At 36.3% G+C, this 20,487-nt stretch overlaps 1 protein-coding gene across 1 annotated transcript in view; it reads left to right on the forward strand.

The window, feature by feature from the left end:
• IVD (isovaleryl-CoA-dehydrogenase) overlaps positions 1 to 20,487 on the forward strand; it is a 155,485-nt gene that overhangs the window by 37,548 nt on the left and 97,450 nt on the right. Inside the window, exons 4-7 of the mRNA XM_089791891.1 lie at positions 2,901 to 3,025; positions 3,130 to 3,174; positions 5,446 to 5,494; positions 5,648 to 5,757. Coding sequence (XP_089648017.1) covers positions 2,901 to 3,025; positions 3,130 to 3,174; positions 5,446 to 5,494; positions 5,648 to 5,757 — 329 coding nt within the window. The remainder of the gene's footprint in view (positions 1 to 2,900; positions 3,026 to 3,129; positions 3,175 to 5,445; positions 5,495 to 5,647; positions 5,758 to 20,487) is intronic.

The raw sequence follows: 20,487 nt of genomic DNA on the forward strand, positions 1-20,487 counted from the left end.
ACTGTTTATACAAGCGATCATTGGGTCTAAGAGGAAAGTATCCTTTATTTCTTGATCTGTATTTAGTACTTAAGTTGGTTTACCTTGTAAAGACATTTTTATGGGTATGATTACATCTCTAACTGTTGTCCAATCCTTATTTCAATGGAATTTGTGATTTTATGGCAAAAAAGAGGGCAATCCTAGACGAAGTTACATTACAAAATAGCTAGCATATCTAGTCTCAACTAGTTTAAGGAGTTCTTTCTGTAAGTAAGATAGGAATAATGTAAGTGATGTGTGGTGGTTACATTCCAATACTTGTATTTCACTAGTATTAGTCACAATTGTTGTTACCCAATCTATTTTTTCAAATTATTTCAAAGCATTGTTCGAAGCATGTACATATCATGGAGTCTAAAAATGTGTTTGTTCTTTTTAACACACAATACAATCAAGCACAGTTTCATTTCAGAAATTGAGCCACTCAAGTTTTTCTATTCACATGAGAGGAAGAGAAAGAGCAACCTTAGATATGGAGTGTCTTTGCTTTGGCCTTCCAAGCTATAAAATCCAATATTTTGGAAAGTAATATTCTGTTGCCTGCATCTTTGACTCTTGATAAACTTTCAATTGAGTTGGAGAGAATAATGTTGCATTTAAGTCTTTTCTAAGTCAATATTTGAACCCAAACTTTACTAATTAAATGAATCCAATAATGTCAAGCCTAGATAAAATTCAATAGAGTTAGAGTAATCATGAGTCATGACCACTCCAAGCCTTAATCTGTTTCTCCATTCGTAACATATTGAGTTAACCACCATGATGTAAAATCCTCTATAAATCCTATTAATCTGGATCAAGTTATCAACCATACAAAATAGTGTTTTCATGCAAACATGCTTGCCAATGAAAAGCAATCTATTCTTATGAAAAAACTTAATGCTCAATAAAATAAAATACTTGTTGCAGGTTTGAATGATTATAATCTTGATTTTGATTTTTGTAAGCACTGCATTTATGGAAAAGAAAATTGGGTTTGGTTTTAGTCGAGCTCTTATAGATCTTGTATGTGTTGGATCTTACTATTTTAATGTGTTTTTTCATGTATATGTTTCCTTCATTGGAAAATTCACTTATAGTGTTCCATTTATTGATAACTAATGATGATGAATTTGGAACAACTAGTTGTAAACCTAATCAAGCCCAACCACAAGTCCTATATCTTTAAACTAATCCAACACATATAAATAGAGCTCTTCATTAATGCAAATCACACAATAGGCAAAACTGTACCAAATGCACTAATGAAACACTGGACTCCAGTGTTCTATCCTCTAAGATCTTGTAAGAAAGGATGGTAGCTCGCATAAACTTAAGCACGTGCAAAAGCAGGCATTAAAGGAATGGAAGGTGTTGATTGATGCAAGTTGATAGTTATCACAAGTAGGCAAGTATGCATAAGATCACAATGGCAGTAGCATAGTTATTAGCATTAGGCTTCAAAGGCTCATTATTATTCAAATGATACAGAAAATGTTTTTTTCCAGCATTGATAATAAAGTAAAAAAATATATAATATGATTTTTTCGAAATTTCTCTATATTCCGGTTTTACCATGTGAGAAGCTTCATTTTTTTTTTCATTTTATCAAAATCTGAAATACAAATAAATTCAAAATCCTAAAAAGACTCTTGTTTCATCCATTTACTTTCTTAACACCATAATCCACATTTAATTTTGACTTCATCATAATATAGAGAATACATGATTTGATTGTCTATTAAACAAGATGAGGCAAGAGTTAACATACACGAGTATTACAAGAGGAAAATGGCCACCCAAAATAATGATATGCATTTATTATGAACGCATATACAATGATGTAATATTTAGCTATTCTAATAGTTACTAGTGGACTTAGTTTCTTTTTGTTGACTAATTTTTGTATCGAGATACCAAGAGGTACTAATGTTTATAATTCTTTTGAGAGGATGCTGATACAACTTATGATGCTATGATTAGAAATTTTTTCAACTGTGGTAATTGTGGATGATAATGATGCCAGTTCACTTCTTTTACTTGGGTGCCACCCTCAACTCACTGTTTGTATTTGTATCTGTATTCCATAGCGTTCAATTGCCTTGATATTTTCGCTGTTAGCCTTAATCGCCTTATCAGCATCTAGGATTCTATTCTACTTTAGTTCTTTTTTATTACACCTGGATCTACTTTTAAGGGCTATTGACCTGCTGTAGTCAATTGTGGATATCAAAATAATCTCTTCTTTCTATTGATCTTGAGGTAGATTTACTGCTCATTGTATACTAACTTATTTAAGGTTATAAAGTGCAGTCATTGTTTTTATCAGGGAGTTTTTTCTTCTATATTGTAAAAAGATGACTACAGATTATTTTACATTCTTTAACCATGATATCGGGCAATGATTTAGGTGAATTACCAGTCACATGAATACATGGGCATGGGTTTGGGTGCTTGCACAGCGTTTCAAATCAGGGTGGGAATATGTGACTAAGGATATAAATACATTACCTAGATATATAGAGTGCTTATGCTGGAGTTCCTTGATGAGACTGCAATTGATTTTCAGTAACAAAATGGTGCAGTTGGACACTGTTTTCTGTTTGTATTTAATAAAATGTCTGATTTCACATTCATGTCTATGTCCTTTTGATGTCTTGATGAAACAATTGGTGTTTTTCTGTGATGATGTTGAGTGCAAATAGAATTTCTTTGGAAGATCCTAATGAGGTGATTTTTCATTCTTATCTATGTTGGTTTAACAGTAGAGCCTACAAGAGTTTATTGGCTAGTTAGTTGCTGATAGCTACAAGATCTATTTTGGAAGAGGAAAAGTTGTTTGTAATTATCTTTAATATATTGATTTTATTCTTGCATAGAGGAATATGGAGGGCTTGGATTAGGGTACTCATATCATTGCATGGCAATGGAAGAAATCAGTCGTGCTTCTGGGTCTGTTGGTCTTTCATATGGAGCCCATTCAAATCTATGCTTAAACCAAATAGTATGTATAGATGAATGGAAGGCTCCAACTTGTTTCATCTTTTCACTGTTTACCATTTCCTTTCAGTCTTATTATGCCTTAATTTTTTGCTGAATATTGTGTAGGTAAGGCATGGTACCGCTGCACAGAAGGAGAAGTACTTGCCAAAGGTTTGCTAACAAATTTTATCTTTAAGTATCAAATCAGTAGTTATCTTAGCACATTCATGATTCATGTATTTCGTGCTTCTTGGATCATGTTCACAAATGGAAACAATCATAGGAGAGAACTTAGTGAGAATTTTGAATGGAAATTCCTAGGGAAAAATCAATTTGCATACTGACACCATTCAAGGTAACATGATGAATAGAGAAGATGAAGCTGTTGTTACCATATGGAGTAATCATTGGCTGCTTCTTTAAGATTTTCAATTTTATTTAAAGTTAAGAGGTCAAATTACATTGTGTCAACTAAATCCTTGCTAACAAATTTGCAATTAAATTCACAAGATTAGAGATTCGTCTAGGAATCAAACCATGGCAAAATGATTAAGATTGCTTTTCTAGTTATAGCTTGCAAACCACTTTACCTTTTTAAGAAATTGGGAAGCTAACTCATTTGCAATATCAATTATACACATTGTCAAACTCAACACAATACAGTAGTCATCCTTCACATGTTATGCTGAATATGCACATTTCTCTATGCATTTTGTGTCTATTCTTGGTAATTTATGATCTTGTCCAAGTGTTTTTTTCCAATATCAATACATTTGCAGTTGCCACATTGCACATGTTTTGTTGTCTTAAAAAGATTAAAATGAATATTTTTCAATTTCTAGTACTCTAGAAGGTGTGTTTTTCAATTTTAAATAGTTTTTTGGGAAGATGTTATTTGTTTATCCTCATATATAGTGGCTTATATATATATTTAATCATATATATAATATGCCAAGAGATATCTTTCTTGAGGCGCCTATTACACCCTGGGGTGAATATAATTAAAATAGGAACATTGAGAAGGATATCTCTTGACGTATTTTATATATATAATAAAGTATATATAAGCTAGTAGTAGTCATGGTGCAACATTGAAGACTTAATTAGTAGATAATCATATTGTATGAGGAATATGGTTAGGGTTAGGGTTTACATTATGTTTAGTATTAGGGTTAGGGTTATAGTTTAGTGTTAGGATTCGGATTAGTGTTTAGGATTTAGAATTAGGGTTAGGGTTTTGATCAGAGTTAGGACTTAGGGTTATGATTACAGTTTGGATTATGGTTAGGGTTAAGGTTTCTATCAAGGTTATGAGTAGGGTCTAGGTTTAGGATGGTTGCCAGGGTAAGTGATTGCATCATGGTTAGAGTTTGGGTCTTGATTTAGGACTAGGGTTAGGGTTTGGGGTAGGATTATAGTTACGGTTAGTGCTTACAAATCTTTATTAGTATTATCAAGTGTTAGGTTTTAGGGTTAGGATTTGATTATATAGTTAGGATTATGATTATGGTTAGGATTAGGGTTTTGATTAGTGCAAGGGCTTTGGGTTAGGACTCAAATAAGGGTTTAGGTTTACACCATGGTTAGGGTTAGGTTTGGTTGTAGGGTCTAAGTTAAGGTTATGATCTTGTTTATGATTATGACTATTGTTAGGGTAAGAACTAGGGTTTAGGATTGGGATTATGGTTATTGTTTATGTCACGGTTAGAATAATGGTTGGGGTTTTGATTAGAGTTAGGGTTTAGGACTAGGGATAGGATTATGGTTATGGGTAGGGTAAGTGTTTACATTATGGTTAGGTTTAGGGTTTTGATTATGACTTGAAGAGAGAAGAGATCATCATTGAAGCTATTTAAAAAATATTCTATTTGATATATTACTTGCACTTATTTGGCAATTAACGTGTACTATTGTATATACTCTAGCCATTGCTTTACATATGAACTTGTTTTCTTTCTGTTTTGTATCCTCATAGAGGACAGATGAATCATAAATACATGCATGTATTGAGTTGTTGACAAGGACATGCAACCATTACATGAAGTGGATGCCTATAGCATGTGTATACTCTTTTGACTTTAGAATTAAAAATATATAGAGGGTTAAATTGGAAGGTTACATATATAGAACTTGGATTCTACTTTTTATTTCACTTTTGGTCAAATCGATAGCATTTTAAATGATGAGTTAACTCCATTGACTGGTATATCTTCTGTTTTCTTCCACGTTTCAAGATTCTCTCTGTAGGGTGGACCATGTGTCTTTGGGTTCATTCTTGTGATTTTTCTTTTTGGTGTGTTTTTTCATAGTGCTATGTTACTCTATTTAAAATAGACTTATCAAGTGTATTTTTTTTCGATACATTGTAGTATTGTAATGCTAATATTCATTCCTTCTTTCCCAAGTTCATGAACATTTCTATGCACTTGTTTGTTTTTGAAGCTAGTCAGTGGTGAGCATGTTGGCGCATTGGCAATGAGTGAGCCAAATTGTGAGTTTATTACAGTTTTCTATTTGGACATATGTTTGGAACTTCTTTGTTGTGTTAGAAGTCGATAAATTTGACTTAAGCTAATTTTTACCTATGTATGCTTTGCAAAATGCAAGTTTGTTGCCTAGGAACCTGACATACATTCATTTTCAGCTGGTTCTGATGTTGTCAGCATGAAATGTAAGGCTGATCGTGTAAATGGTGGTTATCGAATTAATGGAAACAAAATGTGGTGTACAAATGGACCAACAGCACAAACTTTGGTATTTCCTAACTTGCTTACAAGCTTTGTTTCCAGATGTTCGTATTTCGGGAAAACATTGCCCATTTTCATCAAATTTATAGATTCTTAAGTTTCATATTATTAGATTTGGTACTATGCCATTAAAACTTTCTAAATGATAAGTTGTTCTTCATGTTAGCTTAGAAAAACTACAAAATTAATTTACCTTGGGATTTATTTTTGTATCTTCATAATGCATATGATACTTATTTAGGATCATTTGACATGTCACATGTTACAAATTCTTAATTATCATAAAAATAATGAATAAAATATTAGGGTACACCTTAAAAACCTATACAAAACTAGCTTCATGAATTGGGACCCGGTTCAACCATTAGAAGCTAATTTGTCTTGCATGTTAAAATCTGAAGTTAGAAAATAATAGGATCAAGGTTGCTGGTGATGGAGAGGAGTAGGTGAAATAGCTTATGAATAAATCTGTCTCTGCATTGGTTTTATGCCACTAAAGAAAACAGAGCATGATTCTTTGTAAAAAGTATTTCTTAGTCCTTACTTGGGTGTGAAATCAGTCATCTATGATGCTGAGGACATGGAAAGAGCACTTTATTTCTTTGTGAAGGTATATGACTTGCAGGTTACAAGTATTAAGGTATGGCACAAGGTAGATTAGTGGAGTTCTTGCCCAGGATAAACTTGTCTATCTAAATTTACAGACTTGATACTTTCTTTTGTTCTGAAAACTGAAGATCACAATGGCAATCACATGTTCCAAATATTGGAAATCCTCTGATAAAAAACAAAATGCATACAGTCCTGTTCTGCATGTTTGAGTGAGTATATGGGGGAGAATTATGATACAAGAGAAATGGATCATGGTTTACCATTGCAAACGGTAACTTGAAAATGTTTCTCATATTGGTAGTTTTTCTTTTGGCGACTATTGCATTTTGTTTTATTTGATGAAACTTTTATATGTAAGTATCATGTGAATTAAAAGTCATGTACTATTATCTTTAGATATATAAATAATTGAGTATATGTATGTTTTTAAATTGTCAATTTTAGTTGTATTGGTAATAGGGTATTTTGAAAATTTCCCATATCCTTCCAATATCATTTCCTTTGCATGCAATCCTAGTGAAAATAGTTTGAAGATAGATGGCAAATAAAAAATAACATAAAATGAGCAGCGTCTTAAAAGTGTGCACACCTATTCAGGGCTTGGTATGATGTTTTTCTATGTGAATGATACATGTGTAGGCTTGGTGAGTCTAGGATTGAGACTTGCAAAGCCTGCAATTAAACATCCGGTGAGGGTGTTGTGGACTTGGACTTGTTGGTTTTTTTTTTGCTATAACATACAAAATCAAATGCTTAGTATTCTAGGATGAAACACTAAATCTCCGTCTCTCTCTTGAATAAGGATGCTCATATGCTAAACAATATATCTGGACTGTGTGATCAAATGAGGCAATCTCAAGGTTTCTTCTTAATCGTGGACTTTGTTGAGTTATAATGATGTGATATGGTGGTCATCACAAAGGGACATATAATGTTCATTCAATGAATATCAACTCTTAAACTTCTTCAAACGCTTCCAAGTAACTTGCAAAGAGATAAGGGTTTAGGAATTCTCTCAAACTCTAAGAATGCAAGACAATGTTGATGATGGGGTCAGCCTCTAACCAATCCTTGCTTCGCTGAGTCAACTAGGCATAGGAGGGTGCTATTTTCTATGGATGTGGTAATGATTTTCACATGGTCAATATTCATCCAAATACCCTATGAAAGCACGATCAAAATGAACATCTCCAGTAGAAGTTCAACACTTGCAATTAGGCCCATATCTAACCTTACACTGCTACTTACAATCAACAAGTACCAAAAGGTGTGGACACTAGCTCTACCACTAATCACTATTCAACAATAATTTCCATCCATCTATTTTTACTTCTATTTAACATGAAATGAAATCTAATGACATACTTCAAAACAACATTAATTAATCCAACATGAAGGGCAACAAGGAATCATCAATCACATTGACAACAATTTCATCAAGTCTCCTCTCCTACTCTACTTCTACTACTAGTGCTTGTCTAATGAATCTACAATCCAACTAACTGTTACAAATGAGAAGGCCTTGGCCTTTTAAAGTTGTTTAACTACAATAAGGGCTAAAATCAATTCAAGATCGAGGGCCAAGAATTATCCCTACAAACCTTAATTAGGGTTGCCACCCTATCATCCAATTATATGAAGGCACCACCCCACGGGCCAATAAGAAAATTACAATGCTTTTGAGAGCCAATGAGAAAATTCTACACTTGGCACAATGCAATTGAAACATGAGTAACTTGAAATTTCTGATTAGTGGAAGACAAGTGGGCACCACCTTAACATCCTTACCTCATAGGCTTGATCAATCTTTTGGCAGTGAGAAAATATCTCTTGATACTCAACATTATCGAGCCTTTGACTGTGATGGTATATTCCCAAATTGCTTTGTCTTCTCAAATTTTCTCCATCTTCTTTCTTAGAAACTTTCTCATTGCCATGATTTGGACTTGATTGTTTTGACAAATTTGAACCTTGAACTTCATGAAGTGATGAAGTCCTTCATGTAGCTAGGCCTTTCAAAACAAACTTGGATTTCAGGAGGAAATTCATGATGGTGATAAATTTCCAGTCTTCTTATTCTTTGTTTTCTTGAACTTCATCTTGATCTTGCCTAGAATCGTCAAACTTGATAACCTGATTTTGAAACTCCTCATTTGAAGTCCTTGAGCTTGGCCTTGCTTCCAACATCTCTTCTGTCCAAGCCTCTGCCTTCTCCAAGCTTCTCCATGAGTGATTTTCCTTGCAAAACAAAGGAAATATTTCATTAAGCTCACAAAATTGATAGGAAACAAACACAATGAAGGACATATGATAGCTTGCATGAAAAAAAATTACACCAACATTTAAACAAGGAGGCAAAAATGGATATTCTCAAGTCCAAGATCAACTTCCCTTTATTCTTGCAAATCCCAAGTTTGATAAAATGATCTTTATTCTGTTAAGAAATGGATTCACTGAATTTTTTTTGGAAAATGAATAAGTTTTGCTATGCTTAGCATGCCCAGATTTTGTTTTTCTGTATCCTCTTTGGTTCAAATTTTAAAAGAAATCTACCTTTTATACTCGAAATTGATGCGTCTTCAAGTCTCAAAACATCTGGCAAGGATGAGGTTATTGTTCTCACAAGATAGCTTGCTGCCCTTTTCAAGACGACTTACTCCTTTAGATAAATTGCTGCCAATTTTGGTGGTTATTTTCTGCTCAATTTGGTGAAATTTACTGCCTAATATAAGCGATTCAAGGGCTGAAAGGGCATGCCCTTGGAGGGACTGACTTGAGTTTTTATGGGGCAGTAAAGTAATCAAGTTCAAATCTTTTCCACCTCCCACAAAGGCCGACCTAGTGGCATATTTTGGTTTAGTTCAAAATTTCAAATCAATATTTACACCCCTTTGTCTTTTCTAACCAGCCCAATCTTTGGGCAGAAATGGAGGGTGTCAAGGGATTAAAATCCGAAGTAGAGGGCGGAATCCACCCTCTTCTTGGGACAAACTTTATGCCCTTATCTCAAATTTCAGTCACACTCTTTCCTTGTCTACTTTTCTTTTTTCTATTCCTTCCTTGATTTTGGATTGAAGTCTGGAAATTTTAGGATCTGATTGCTTTGGTTCTAGCTCTGATTCAGTCCATAATTGCATCCCTATTTGCCAAAATGTTGTGTTTATTTACGTTCGCCTTCTTTTTCATTCCTTACCAAGCGAATTGGGAGCAAAAAAAAAGTTTTAGATACTCACCTTTGATGGCAGAAATCTGTGTTTGGTTGGGATTTTTCTTGAGAGATAGGCAGACTCCGCCATATCCTTGGGATTTTTCCCAAGAGACAGACAAATTCTGGATTTTTCCCAACATTTCATCATTTTTTGCCAAAACCTTGTTAATTAGATCCCCTTTTACCTCTATTTTTCCTAGTTTGATTGCAAATGAAATTGGACATGATTGAAGTTTTGAGATTTCATCTTTTAGCAAGGGCATACTTTTAGACCTTGTTGGGATTGGAATCCCAAGCAAGGGGGTTGTATATAGTATATACTATACGTATGTTACTAAAAATGCTAGTTATGAAAAGATGTATTGCGATATAAGATATAAAGATGTAAAAGAGTAAATACTTGAACATTGTATTGAATTGGAACATCGAACATTGAATATAAATAGTCAAATCAGCAAATAGTCAACACCGGGAGGTCCCCCATCCTCGGCGGAGGTGGCGGAATCTAGTTGCGCCACTGGGGATAGGGGAATGGAGACCCCGGTGCATCCTCGTCTTCGGGATGTGGGCCAAAAAGTGGGGGGACGTGTCCATGTGTTACTATGCATAGAACAAAAGAAGAACAAGACAAAAAGAAAATTCTGTTGCCACACTTTCAGTCATCCCTTTTTCAAGCCTTCCCTTTAATTGCTAAACACATGCGAAATTTTTTCTAATTCCTATATTGGGTTTGGCTAGGAGTTGCTTCTCATCGGGAGTCCATTGTTTCCCTTTGTTGGGTTTTCAGAATCTTAGTGCTCCAGTGTTCCATCTGCTTGCCTTAAGTGGAAGATCCTTTAGTCTAGTGTGCTTGAAGTGTTGTTCCCCTTTAGAAGTGTCTAGGTTTCCTCCTAAGAAGATCTGCTTAAGTCCTATTAGTTCTTCAAAAGAATTTAGAGTTCAGAGTTTCATCTATTCCGTGTTTTTTCTGCTTGGAGGTGAAGTGTTCTCGAGGAGTTGCCAAAATGCGAAGGAGGTTGCTCCAACGGTTAAGTCGTAAAGAGGTATCAAGCTGAAGTTCATGGAGCGTGGTGTTCGAAGGGAAATAGTTCCGAAGGCTTCCCGAAGGTGAAGAAAAATCTAAGTATAAAGACTTTTTGGGAAGAAGCTCTTTTCATGGTTTACTGATTTCAGCGATTGTAATTCTCAAATTTTGGGAATGGTGGAAAATTGACAAAGTCCACAGAATGTTGTATGTAGAGTTCCACTTTTTGAGGTGCTCAAAGGAGGTCTTGAGCAGAGTGTTCGAAGTGAATCACTTATGGGAGTTTCTTGAAAGGCGAAAAGGTCAAGTATAAAGAGTTTCGGAGAAGAAGAAGAAGAAGTTCCCCAAAGCTGGAGGTGTAATTGTCTCCCTAAGAAGCCGGAAATCTGAGTCCCAACTAAGTTCTCATGCTTTAGCCAAAATTTCACATCGGGAAGTTGCTATTCATGCTGCTTCATTTCAAGTCGGCGAATTTTCAAATAATATGATCTTTTTGTTAATTGGTTGTACGGAAAGGTGCGGATGACCTCACCTTTTGCTCGTTAATCCAGGAGTTAATTCAAATCCTATCGTTGAGAAGTTCCACGTGTGCCGGGATTTAATGTGAATCTGATCGCATAGATATTCATCCAACGATCAAAAAGGAAATTTATAAAGAAAGATCCACCCGGTAAAAAGCAATCATTCCCTCCCCTAACGATCATTTTCAAAATCTATAAGTTAGTTTCTCAGAGTGCTATAAAAATCATGGCTGCGAGGTTTATGGGGTATGATAGTCTCAACGGAATAGATTGCACACTTAAGAATCTAAGTGATACTTCATTAAGGTTTTATGATCTGGATGGTTTGCACCAAAGACTTAATGCAGACCCAATTCACCCTATTACTCAGCAGTTGAAGAAAAGTGGTTTAGTTGAGGTGGTTGGTTTCCTTGTTGTTGTACAAGCGCCAAAGTTGATTCATGAGTGCATAGCTCATTTTGATCCTGATACCAAGCAGATAGGGGTGCTAGGCGACAAAGCTTTGATATCCCTTGATCGAAGTACATTGCAGAATAGCTTCAAGCTACCGATAAGGGAAGTTTACACTCACATGGATTTCTAGAACTTGGTGTTTATGTTTAATGAGAAGAAGACACTACAGTGGGGCGACATGATGACCACTTGGTTCCATGCCCCCCAGAGCAGAAAGAGCAAAGTGTCAAAGAGACTGTACGACACAAATTTGAAGCGGGAGATCATCAATATAATGTTGCTTCTACATCATTTGAAAGGCAATGACAATTCTCTAAATTTCGTGGAGATTTTTTGAATTTTCTATATGGTGCAAACTGTTTGTGCAAAAGGATAATGCATCAACTAGGGCCAAATTCTCAACATTAATTTTTCTAGTTGGCTCTAGGTTGCCAAGGTCCAATAGAGATTCTTCATGTCCTCGTATTTGATCTATGCCTTGGCCACTATTTAGCTATGGCCGAGACTCTCGCACATTCAAGTGTTTGATGAGTCCACCTTGGTCCATGATTTTTATCCTTGTCTTCAACTGCATAGAAGCTATGCAGATTTTGTTAAGGTAAATGATGCCTTCACTATGAGGATCTATCACATGTGGCAAGGGTGTCCAGAGTGCCACTTCTCCTACGAAGCCATCTCAGCAGTGTTGCAATTCAGAAGCTTTTTCATCTAGTTCCTGACATTTTCTTATATTAAAGTTGTAGGATTTGATGGGTTCCCATGGAAACTCCCGAGATATCCAGATGATCACATAGTATTGGTGGAGATGTGCCGACAAATTTTAGAAGTGAACGAGATTTGCTCGACTGTGAAGAAGGGTGGGATTTCATTTCCTATCGTAGTTGGAACTTATTCTTGTGCCTCACAGTCCAATGCGAAGAATGCAGTGAAGAATTCTGAGGACAAGTATAGGCCGACCTCCTATGAAGTTATCGGGTTGCAGTTTGATCTAGTGAATTACATTAAGGACAACCTACAATTAGGCCCGTCATACCATCATGTTCCAACACTGGAAGACTATTGGGCCAACTATGCAGATGAGGTGGAGAGCTGAGAAAGATTTTTCTCAAGAATGATTGTTGAGTAGGTGAAGCTGTATGGTGTAGATATTGATGTGGAAGGAATCAAGAACAATGGGGAGTTCATGCAATCTTCCACTTATTTGAGTAAGGTGAAGGGCAAATCCATTGATTCAACTCCTTCCCTTGGTCCAATAGTTAGCAATTTGGAAGTGCTAATGGATAGAATAATTAAAAGAGCAGACAAGTGGGTTGAATGGACTTGAGCTTGGAGAAAGAGGACAGGAAGTTTACCGTCGGGTTCTTAGCCTGCGTAGTTTGCTACCATAGCCTCAACAACCATAGTAGCAACAACAACAAATACTTCAGTGGGACCTTTCCAGATGGTTGGAGGAAGCAACGGAGATGGTGAGCAACCTGAGAAGAATGTGCAAGTGTCTCCTACTTGCGGAGGTGGGCCAGCCCCTGTTATTGGTTCCACCAGAGAATCAGAGAAAGAGGGAGAGAAAGGCGTGACGCAGGGAGAAGGGGTTTTTTGAAAATTCGAAGGAGCAAGATTCTTTAGTCCCCATAATCAACCTTGATGGATTTGATGGAGATGACGGACAAGATGGAGGAGCTCCACTATAACAGACACCACAAACTCCCACTCCAAGCCAAGGTAATATCCCAACAGTTGCTTCTTCTTCTAAGACTGTTGTCTTCCCTTTCTCTAGTAGGGAAACAGAGACTCCACCAATGGCGAGAAAACTATTCGACTACTTGACACTTCAGTCCTCACTAAATGTGCCATAGTTAGAATCATGGTTGGAGAATACTCTGGAGAGAAAGAGGAAGTGGGTGGAGTAGAGGGTGACACCAAAAGATCTCATTTCCCAGATAGTGAAGTAGGCCCTAGCCATCAAGAAATTGAAGAAGACCCCAATGCTGGCTGCAATTGGAAAAGTTGCGATATCAGGAAACTATATGAGAAACGTTGCAAGGGTGCAAAAAGAGAGAAGTCTGGCAGAGCTCGGCCGATCGGACTTTTCCATTCAATAGTGCAATATGGGTCCCCCTCAACATGACACAAAGAAATACCTCTGGGAATTCTTAAATAAAGAGAGAGGCGGTGAAATTGATGAGCTGAAAAATGACTAAGGTTTAGTTGAAAGTAATGAACGAGGAGCTGTTGGAATATGTATGGCAGATGTTCACCCCTTTGGCTGTCGGAGTAGGGGAATCCTTTGATTCTCGAATTTTTGATTCCTTAGAAGCAGAACGCAAGGCATTGATGACTAAGCTAAAGGAAGAAAGGTATTTTGGGAAAATTGGGAAAGAGTGGATGGAAGATATGAAGACTAGGGGACTGCCCCTCATTGATGAGGTGACTTCTCTGTGCATAAGAGTGGATGATCTGAAGAGCACTATGAATAGAAACATGACTTCCATGAAGAATGATATTGAGAAATATAAGGATTCAGCAGCCTTGTTATATGAAGTCATAAGTATGGAGAAGGACAACGTTGTTAATGTCGGTATTCTCAAGGATGGGAATGGACCACTTTCCCACTGGATGATATCCTTGGAATGCAAAAGAGAAAGCATGGTTAAAGCCATGAAACAACAGAAGCAAGTGTATGAAGTAGTGAAGAAACTGGAGGATACTGTCTACGTATACCTCAAAGAGCTGCATACAGAGTTACATATCAGCAGTGGCAGACAAGTAGTGGATGCCAATCTCATGAAATCTGCGTATCAGAAATTCATCAATGAGTTGTCTCGCCCGGACAAATTTCAATCATCGGAGTTGTACACTTTGATAGCTATTGATGGAGCATTATCTAAAATATCAGAGAAGCTGCAGAAAAGGGTTAGTATCGTGGAAGGTTTGGTAGGTGAACATAACTACTGGCTTGTCAGATCCGATAACGTGCCACTACTAGATCCAAATGAATTGGCGGTCGTTATTGCAGCCACGAAATGCCACAAGGCCAGCCTTGAAGCCACTAAGCTCAAAGACGGTGGAAGCTCAACCACCCCTGCTCCGAATTAATTACAATCACTCTGTAACGGATGACATCTGTCATACTGATTTTTGTTTATGCTTTGTCCCTTAACCTTCTTCTGAATATATAATCACGATTGTAAAAGTAACCAAAAATCAAGGGCCTATAAATGTAAACTTTTGACAATCAATAAAGGATCGACGAAATTTTGGTGTGAATTCACCCTTGTTACTGAGATAATTGAGTGAGCTTTTGAATTTGCGCTGAAAATTTGTTCATTTAGATTGCAGGTTTCATTTATGTGTTTGGAAATGGAATACAATTGATGGTGAAGCTGTTAAGATATGGAAATATGAGTGTTATTGTTACCTTCGCAGTTCAGGTAATTTGAGTGTTGCTATCATCTTTAATTCTATAACTCTTTTCCTTGTGATTTGAATCTGTTAGTTTAGCCTTGCATGTAGAAATGCCGCATGGAGTACCTCCATATTAAGAAAAGAGGTTTATGGTGTTCGTGGGTGCTGTAGACTATCAAATTCATATTCTGCCTGAGTTTCTTGTGACTACGGGTTACTTGGAATTACCTCTCGTGTTCTTTGGTTAAGAGCACTTGTAAAGTTAGAGGTGGGATCTTTAAAGACAAATTTCATTGCAAATCTTTGCATAGGGAAGCTGTACCCTTTCAATTTAGAGGGTGGTGATAGGGTCAATACACCCACCCATCTGTTGGCTATAGTGTGTTTCTCAATCAATTTGGGCAAAAGAGTCAAATGAATATTAAAATCAAGAGAGGAACAAACTGTCAACCAACAAATTCACAAATGGGCGAGGAAGGAAACATTGGTAACAAAGTAGACCAAGTGCTGAATGAAGAAAGGAAACTACAAAACAAACTTACTCAATCGATAGATGTATTAACTCATACAACACTGGCTCTAGTAATTGAGAGCAATAAAGGAACAACTGGACGAGAAGAACAATCAAAAAATGGAAGTCCAATAAGGCAAAGTTTCTGTCCAGGAATTCTCTAACTTTACACCACAAGGAGACCAGGTTAGAGAAGAACCCTCTTTTGCTCAAATAAAAGATCAAATTAAGCAAGATTGGGAAAAGGGCAATCTACAACCGAAGATGTCTTTCAAAGAATATCTGGACTTAAGGATGAAATATCTACCTTGTAGAAGAAATGGGGCAGAATCTTCAAAACTAAAAAGGAAGATGGGAAAATTAACTATCCCTTATTTTGATGGATGTGATGTCCCCATTTCTAATTTAAATTTTAATAATTAATATCAAATAATTTATTAATAAATTTATAATATTTGTTATTATAATTAACTTAATAATCTAATACATCAAATTCATATAATATAATATTATGTCAATTGATATAGTACTGATATGAAATAATATAATATAATTGATTATTAATATTGATAATACAATATTGGTCAATTCTTAAAATTAATAAATAATGATAAATTATAATAATACTATATTAATAAATAAATAAAAGACAATTTAATAATAATGATAAGATATATATATATATATATATATATATATATATAGTATAAAGATTTAATAAGTTTGAATCCTAGAATTAAACTTATTATTAAAGGATTACAAGCATTACATATGAAGACCAAATAAAGGGAGATAAATAATATCCAATTTCTTGGATCGCATCAAGGTTTATTGTATATGCATAGTTGATAAAGAATTAAATACAACATGAACAACTAATAATAGCAATCAGACCAATATATCAACAAGAAAAGAGAATCCATGATGTCTATTTCATCACTTCCATTCTCCATTGACAATTCGTGGACCAGCGTTAATTATGTACTCCAAAATGATAAGCAACAAAGACTATTGCGTGACCAGCCGAAGACGTTGACATGGAGGCATGAAACTTAACAATTGGATTAGAGAATAATTTCAACTACAAACAGCAAAGACAGTGATTAGTCATGAGCTGCAGTTTAAAATTATCGTACCGAGAATACACATATTAACTTGACACTGTAAGTTTGAAGTACACGATCTGTTGAGGTGAAAACCAATGATTAAAAATATAAAATGTTACTTGGTTGAAGACAGTGAGGAAGTGCGAGTCAATGGTTATAAAAGTATTGTTATCTTTTGTAATAACCTTAGTTGCCGATTCATGAAATGAATCCGATTTGGGCACGTCAATCGGATACTTGGATTTGAGATTTTTTTCCCCAATTATGATTCGTGGAGGATTCACGTGCACATGTGAGTGTGTGTCTATATATATAGATACTAAAAAATAAGAGAAATATACATAATTCTAAAATTAAATCATATCATAGTATGAATCTATGAATGAAGGAAGGATTCTATGATTCTAGAATGGATCTATGAATCTAATATACTTGATAATTGATCTATTTTCACGATTCTAAAGAAAATCAACACATTCACATCGAATTACTTATTTTCAAAATAAAGTTATGATCCTTGAGGATCCTCGGGTTGTGGCTTGGATCCTTGAGGATCCGGGCAGGATCCTTGATTCTGCCCAGATCCTCAAGGATCCAAGCCCGAATCTAGACCCGGTCTGTCTAGGACAAATTCGGCAACTAAGGTAATAACGCACTTTTGAAATAGCTTTAAATAGTAAATAATAATATACAACCATATGCTAACTATAACCATTTGTTGATAGCAAACAATTATCTGAAAGATGAATAATGTTAATTACAAACATATGTTTATTATAATTATAATTAAATGATTAATGTTACTAGTAAAATAATCAAGATTCATTGTTAATAAGTGATAATAAATACTTTATTATATTTATTAACAAATATATAAATAAAACAACTAATATAACATTCAAACTAATGCAAATATAATACACTAACATAGCGTTGATTTAAGAGAGTAAGTCGATTAAGAATAAAACATTATAAATGGTCCTTATTTGCCGAGCTATCATTAGTGACCAGCATCTTGGTTGGTAGTGATATTCTATTAGCATTTGTGTAATAATAAAACTGATTTGTTATGAAGAAGTACAACTTGCTTGTGGGATGCAACTATGATGCAGGAGCATCCTGGGTGTAAGGGCAATCTTGCATCACCCAAAAATATTTTATTTTCAGCCTTTTCTATTTTAATAAGGACTAGTAGACAGGGTGGTTACTATTTATGGGAACTTACTATTTTGAGTAAGTTTGTCATATGAGCTCGGAATGTTCTCATTTTCTACAGGAAGTTTCATTTTAGAGTTGTAAGCCTACCGTAAAAATCTCATTGCTCAAGCATCAGTATCAGAAAAGTTATTGCAGATTTTCGGTGGAAAATTTGCAGAAAAATCTCCAGGCTCACCGTTGGAGGCCTTAGAGTGCCCAGATGAGGTCCGAAAGCTCAACGGAAGGGCTCTAATGCAATTTTGAGCCTGTAGATTAGGAGCTGGTGTTTTTGAAAAGTGGTTATAATAGCTAGTTGGAGCAACGGTTCGTGAGTTATGGCCTTCGGAAGTTGGGCTGCCGAAATTTCTAAAATAATTTGTCAAAGATGTATTTGGCCGACTCTATGTGTATTGTTAGGGTCTGTCGGCCTTGGGTATAAAGTTTAAGCATCTAGAACCTTCTCGACCGACATAAAACTGCCTATTTAAGAAAGGCCCCAAGATTGTCTAGGACAACTCTGGGTGATAGTTCGTAGCACTCTCTTGCAGATTACTGTAATGAAGGCGCCCATTTGGGTTAGCATATTGTAATTGGGAATTCTGTAATTCTGCATTTGCGGCGATAATAAGAAGTCCATATTTTGTCTCTTGCATTTGCAATTGTTTTTTTGTTTTTGTTATGAGTTTATGGTATTAAGGGGAGTCCCCTGCATCAAGTGGTATCAGACTAGAGTTCTTGAGCATGTGGACAGATTGCCGACTGTGAGGTAGTTCGCACCAAGACCGTGGTTTGGGCTAAGTGTGTAGACAGATCGCCGATTGTGAGGCTGTTTGCAATAGGGTTTCAGCAGAAGCGCGAAAATGCCTCCACGAAGAGAGCGTGGCAGAAGAGTTGCAGGTGTTACACTTGAGGGTTTTCGAGCCCTCCAAAGACAAATGCAAGCATTGGAAGAACAAATGCATAGAGGAATGAATCTTCCCATAAGAGATAAAAGCGAGGATGAGGATGAAGTAGAAGAAAATGCCAAAGCAGAGGCAGTTCTAAACTCAGAGGAAGAGAGGCTTTTTAGGGCCATCTCCAAGATTGGAAAAAGACCTCAGTTTGAGGTTCTCACATTTTCAGGAAATCTTAACCCAGAAGCGCTGATCGATTGGATCAATGAACTAGAGGAGTACTTTGAGTATGAAGATATTGAAGATCTGGATAGGGTCAAGTTTGTGAAGGCAAAACTGAAGGGACATGCAAAGATCTGGTGGTAAGAGGTTCAGTTGGAACGAAATAGAAAGGGAAAGGACAAAATCACTAGATGGGATCGGATGATAGCTAAAATGAAGTGACAATTCATTCCTATGGATTGTGAGCTTGATTTGTTGAAGAAGATGCAAGGAATGAAGCAAGCGGGAAAATCTGTTCAAGAGTATACTGAGGAGTTCTACCGAGTTCTCATTAGAACCGACCATGTAGAAGCTGATAAGGAGAAAGTCGCCCGTTATCTTAATGGGTTAAGGCCTAGCATTCAGGACGAGCTGAGTCTAGTTCGGATGAACAGTATTGAGGAGGCATACCAGTTTGCCGTAAGAGTTGAGGAGAAACTAAGCAAGAAGTTTGACAATAAGAATAGTGGAAGAGGTCGTGGTGGAAAATCTGGTGGACGATCTTATGGAGGCTGTAATGATGATCAGAAGAACAAGGATGAGGTTGGCAAGTAGCAACCAGAACCAAAAGGGAAACAATTCCAATTGTTTCCATGATTAGAACAATAGAGATCAGAGAGGAAGAGGTAGAGGACAAGGATCTGGAAGAGGAGGCTTCCGTGGAAAATGTTTTCATTGCGAGAAGAAGGTCATAGAGCATTTGAATGTACCTAGCGCCAAGCAAGGATAGATCAAAGAATAGAAGGTCAGGCGAGAGTTGCACATGTTGATGAAGATGCCGAATCCTCACATTTTGAAGATGTTGAAAGAGGGGAAGTCCTAGTTAACAGATTAGTCTTGCTGAGTGGTGAGAATGAACTTTATCAAAGGAGTTTGTTTCGAACAAGGTGCAGATGTGAAGATAAGTGTTGCAATGTGATCATTGATGGTGGAAGTACTGACAATTTGGTGTCAAAAATGATGGTCACCAAGTTGAAATTGAAGAGACAGAAACACCTGCGTCCATACCATATTGCTTGGGTGCAAGATGAGCACAAGGTTATGGTCAATGAGCAATGCTTAGTGAAGTTCAAGATTGGGAGCTATTAGGATGAGGTACTATGTGATATCATACCTATGGACATATGTCATATGTTGTTGGGTAGGCCCTGGCAGTTTGACAGGCATGCTGTACATGATGGGCGAGCAAATACCTACATTCTAAGGATGGAGTGAAACATAAGTTGAAGCCATTGTAGTGCTGCCAGAATATGTTTTGTTGATGGAAAAGAGTTTCTTAAAGGTATGAAACATGAGCATATGTGCTTTTGCTATAATTCCTAAAGATAGTAAGGAAGAAGTAGAGGATGTACCTGCAAAAGTTGCAAATATGTTGGAAGAGTTTTCTGATATTGTATCAGATAATGTACTTGATGGATTGCCCCCAATGAGGAAGATCAGGCACCAAATGGATTTGGTTCCAGGAGCCAGTTTGCCAAACAAGGCAGTGCACAGAATGACACTAGCAGAAAGTGAAGAGTTGAATAGGCAAGTTCATGAGTTGTTGCAG

Source organism: Cupressus sempervirens, chromosome 7 (assembly GCF_028749045.1).
Source record: "Cupressus sempervirens isolate cs-2001-9-10 chromosome 7, ASM2874904v1, whole genome shotgun sequence".
Lineage (NCBI taxonomy): Eukaryota > Viridiplantae > Streptophyta > Pinopsida > Cupressales > Cupressaceae > Cupressus > Cupressus sempervirens.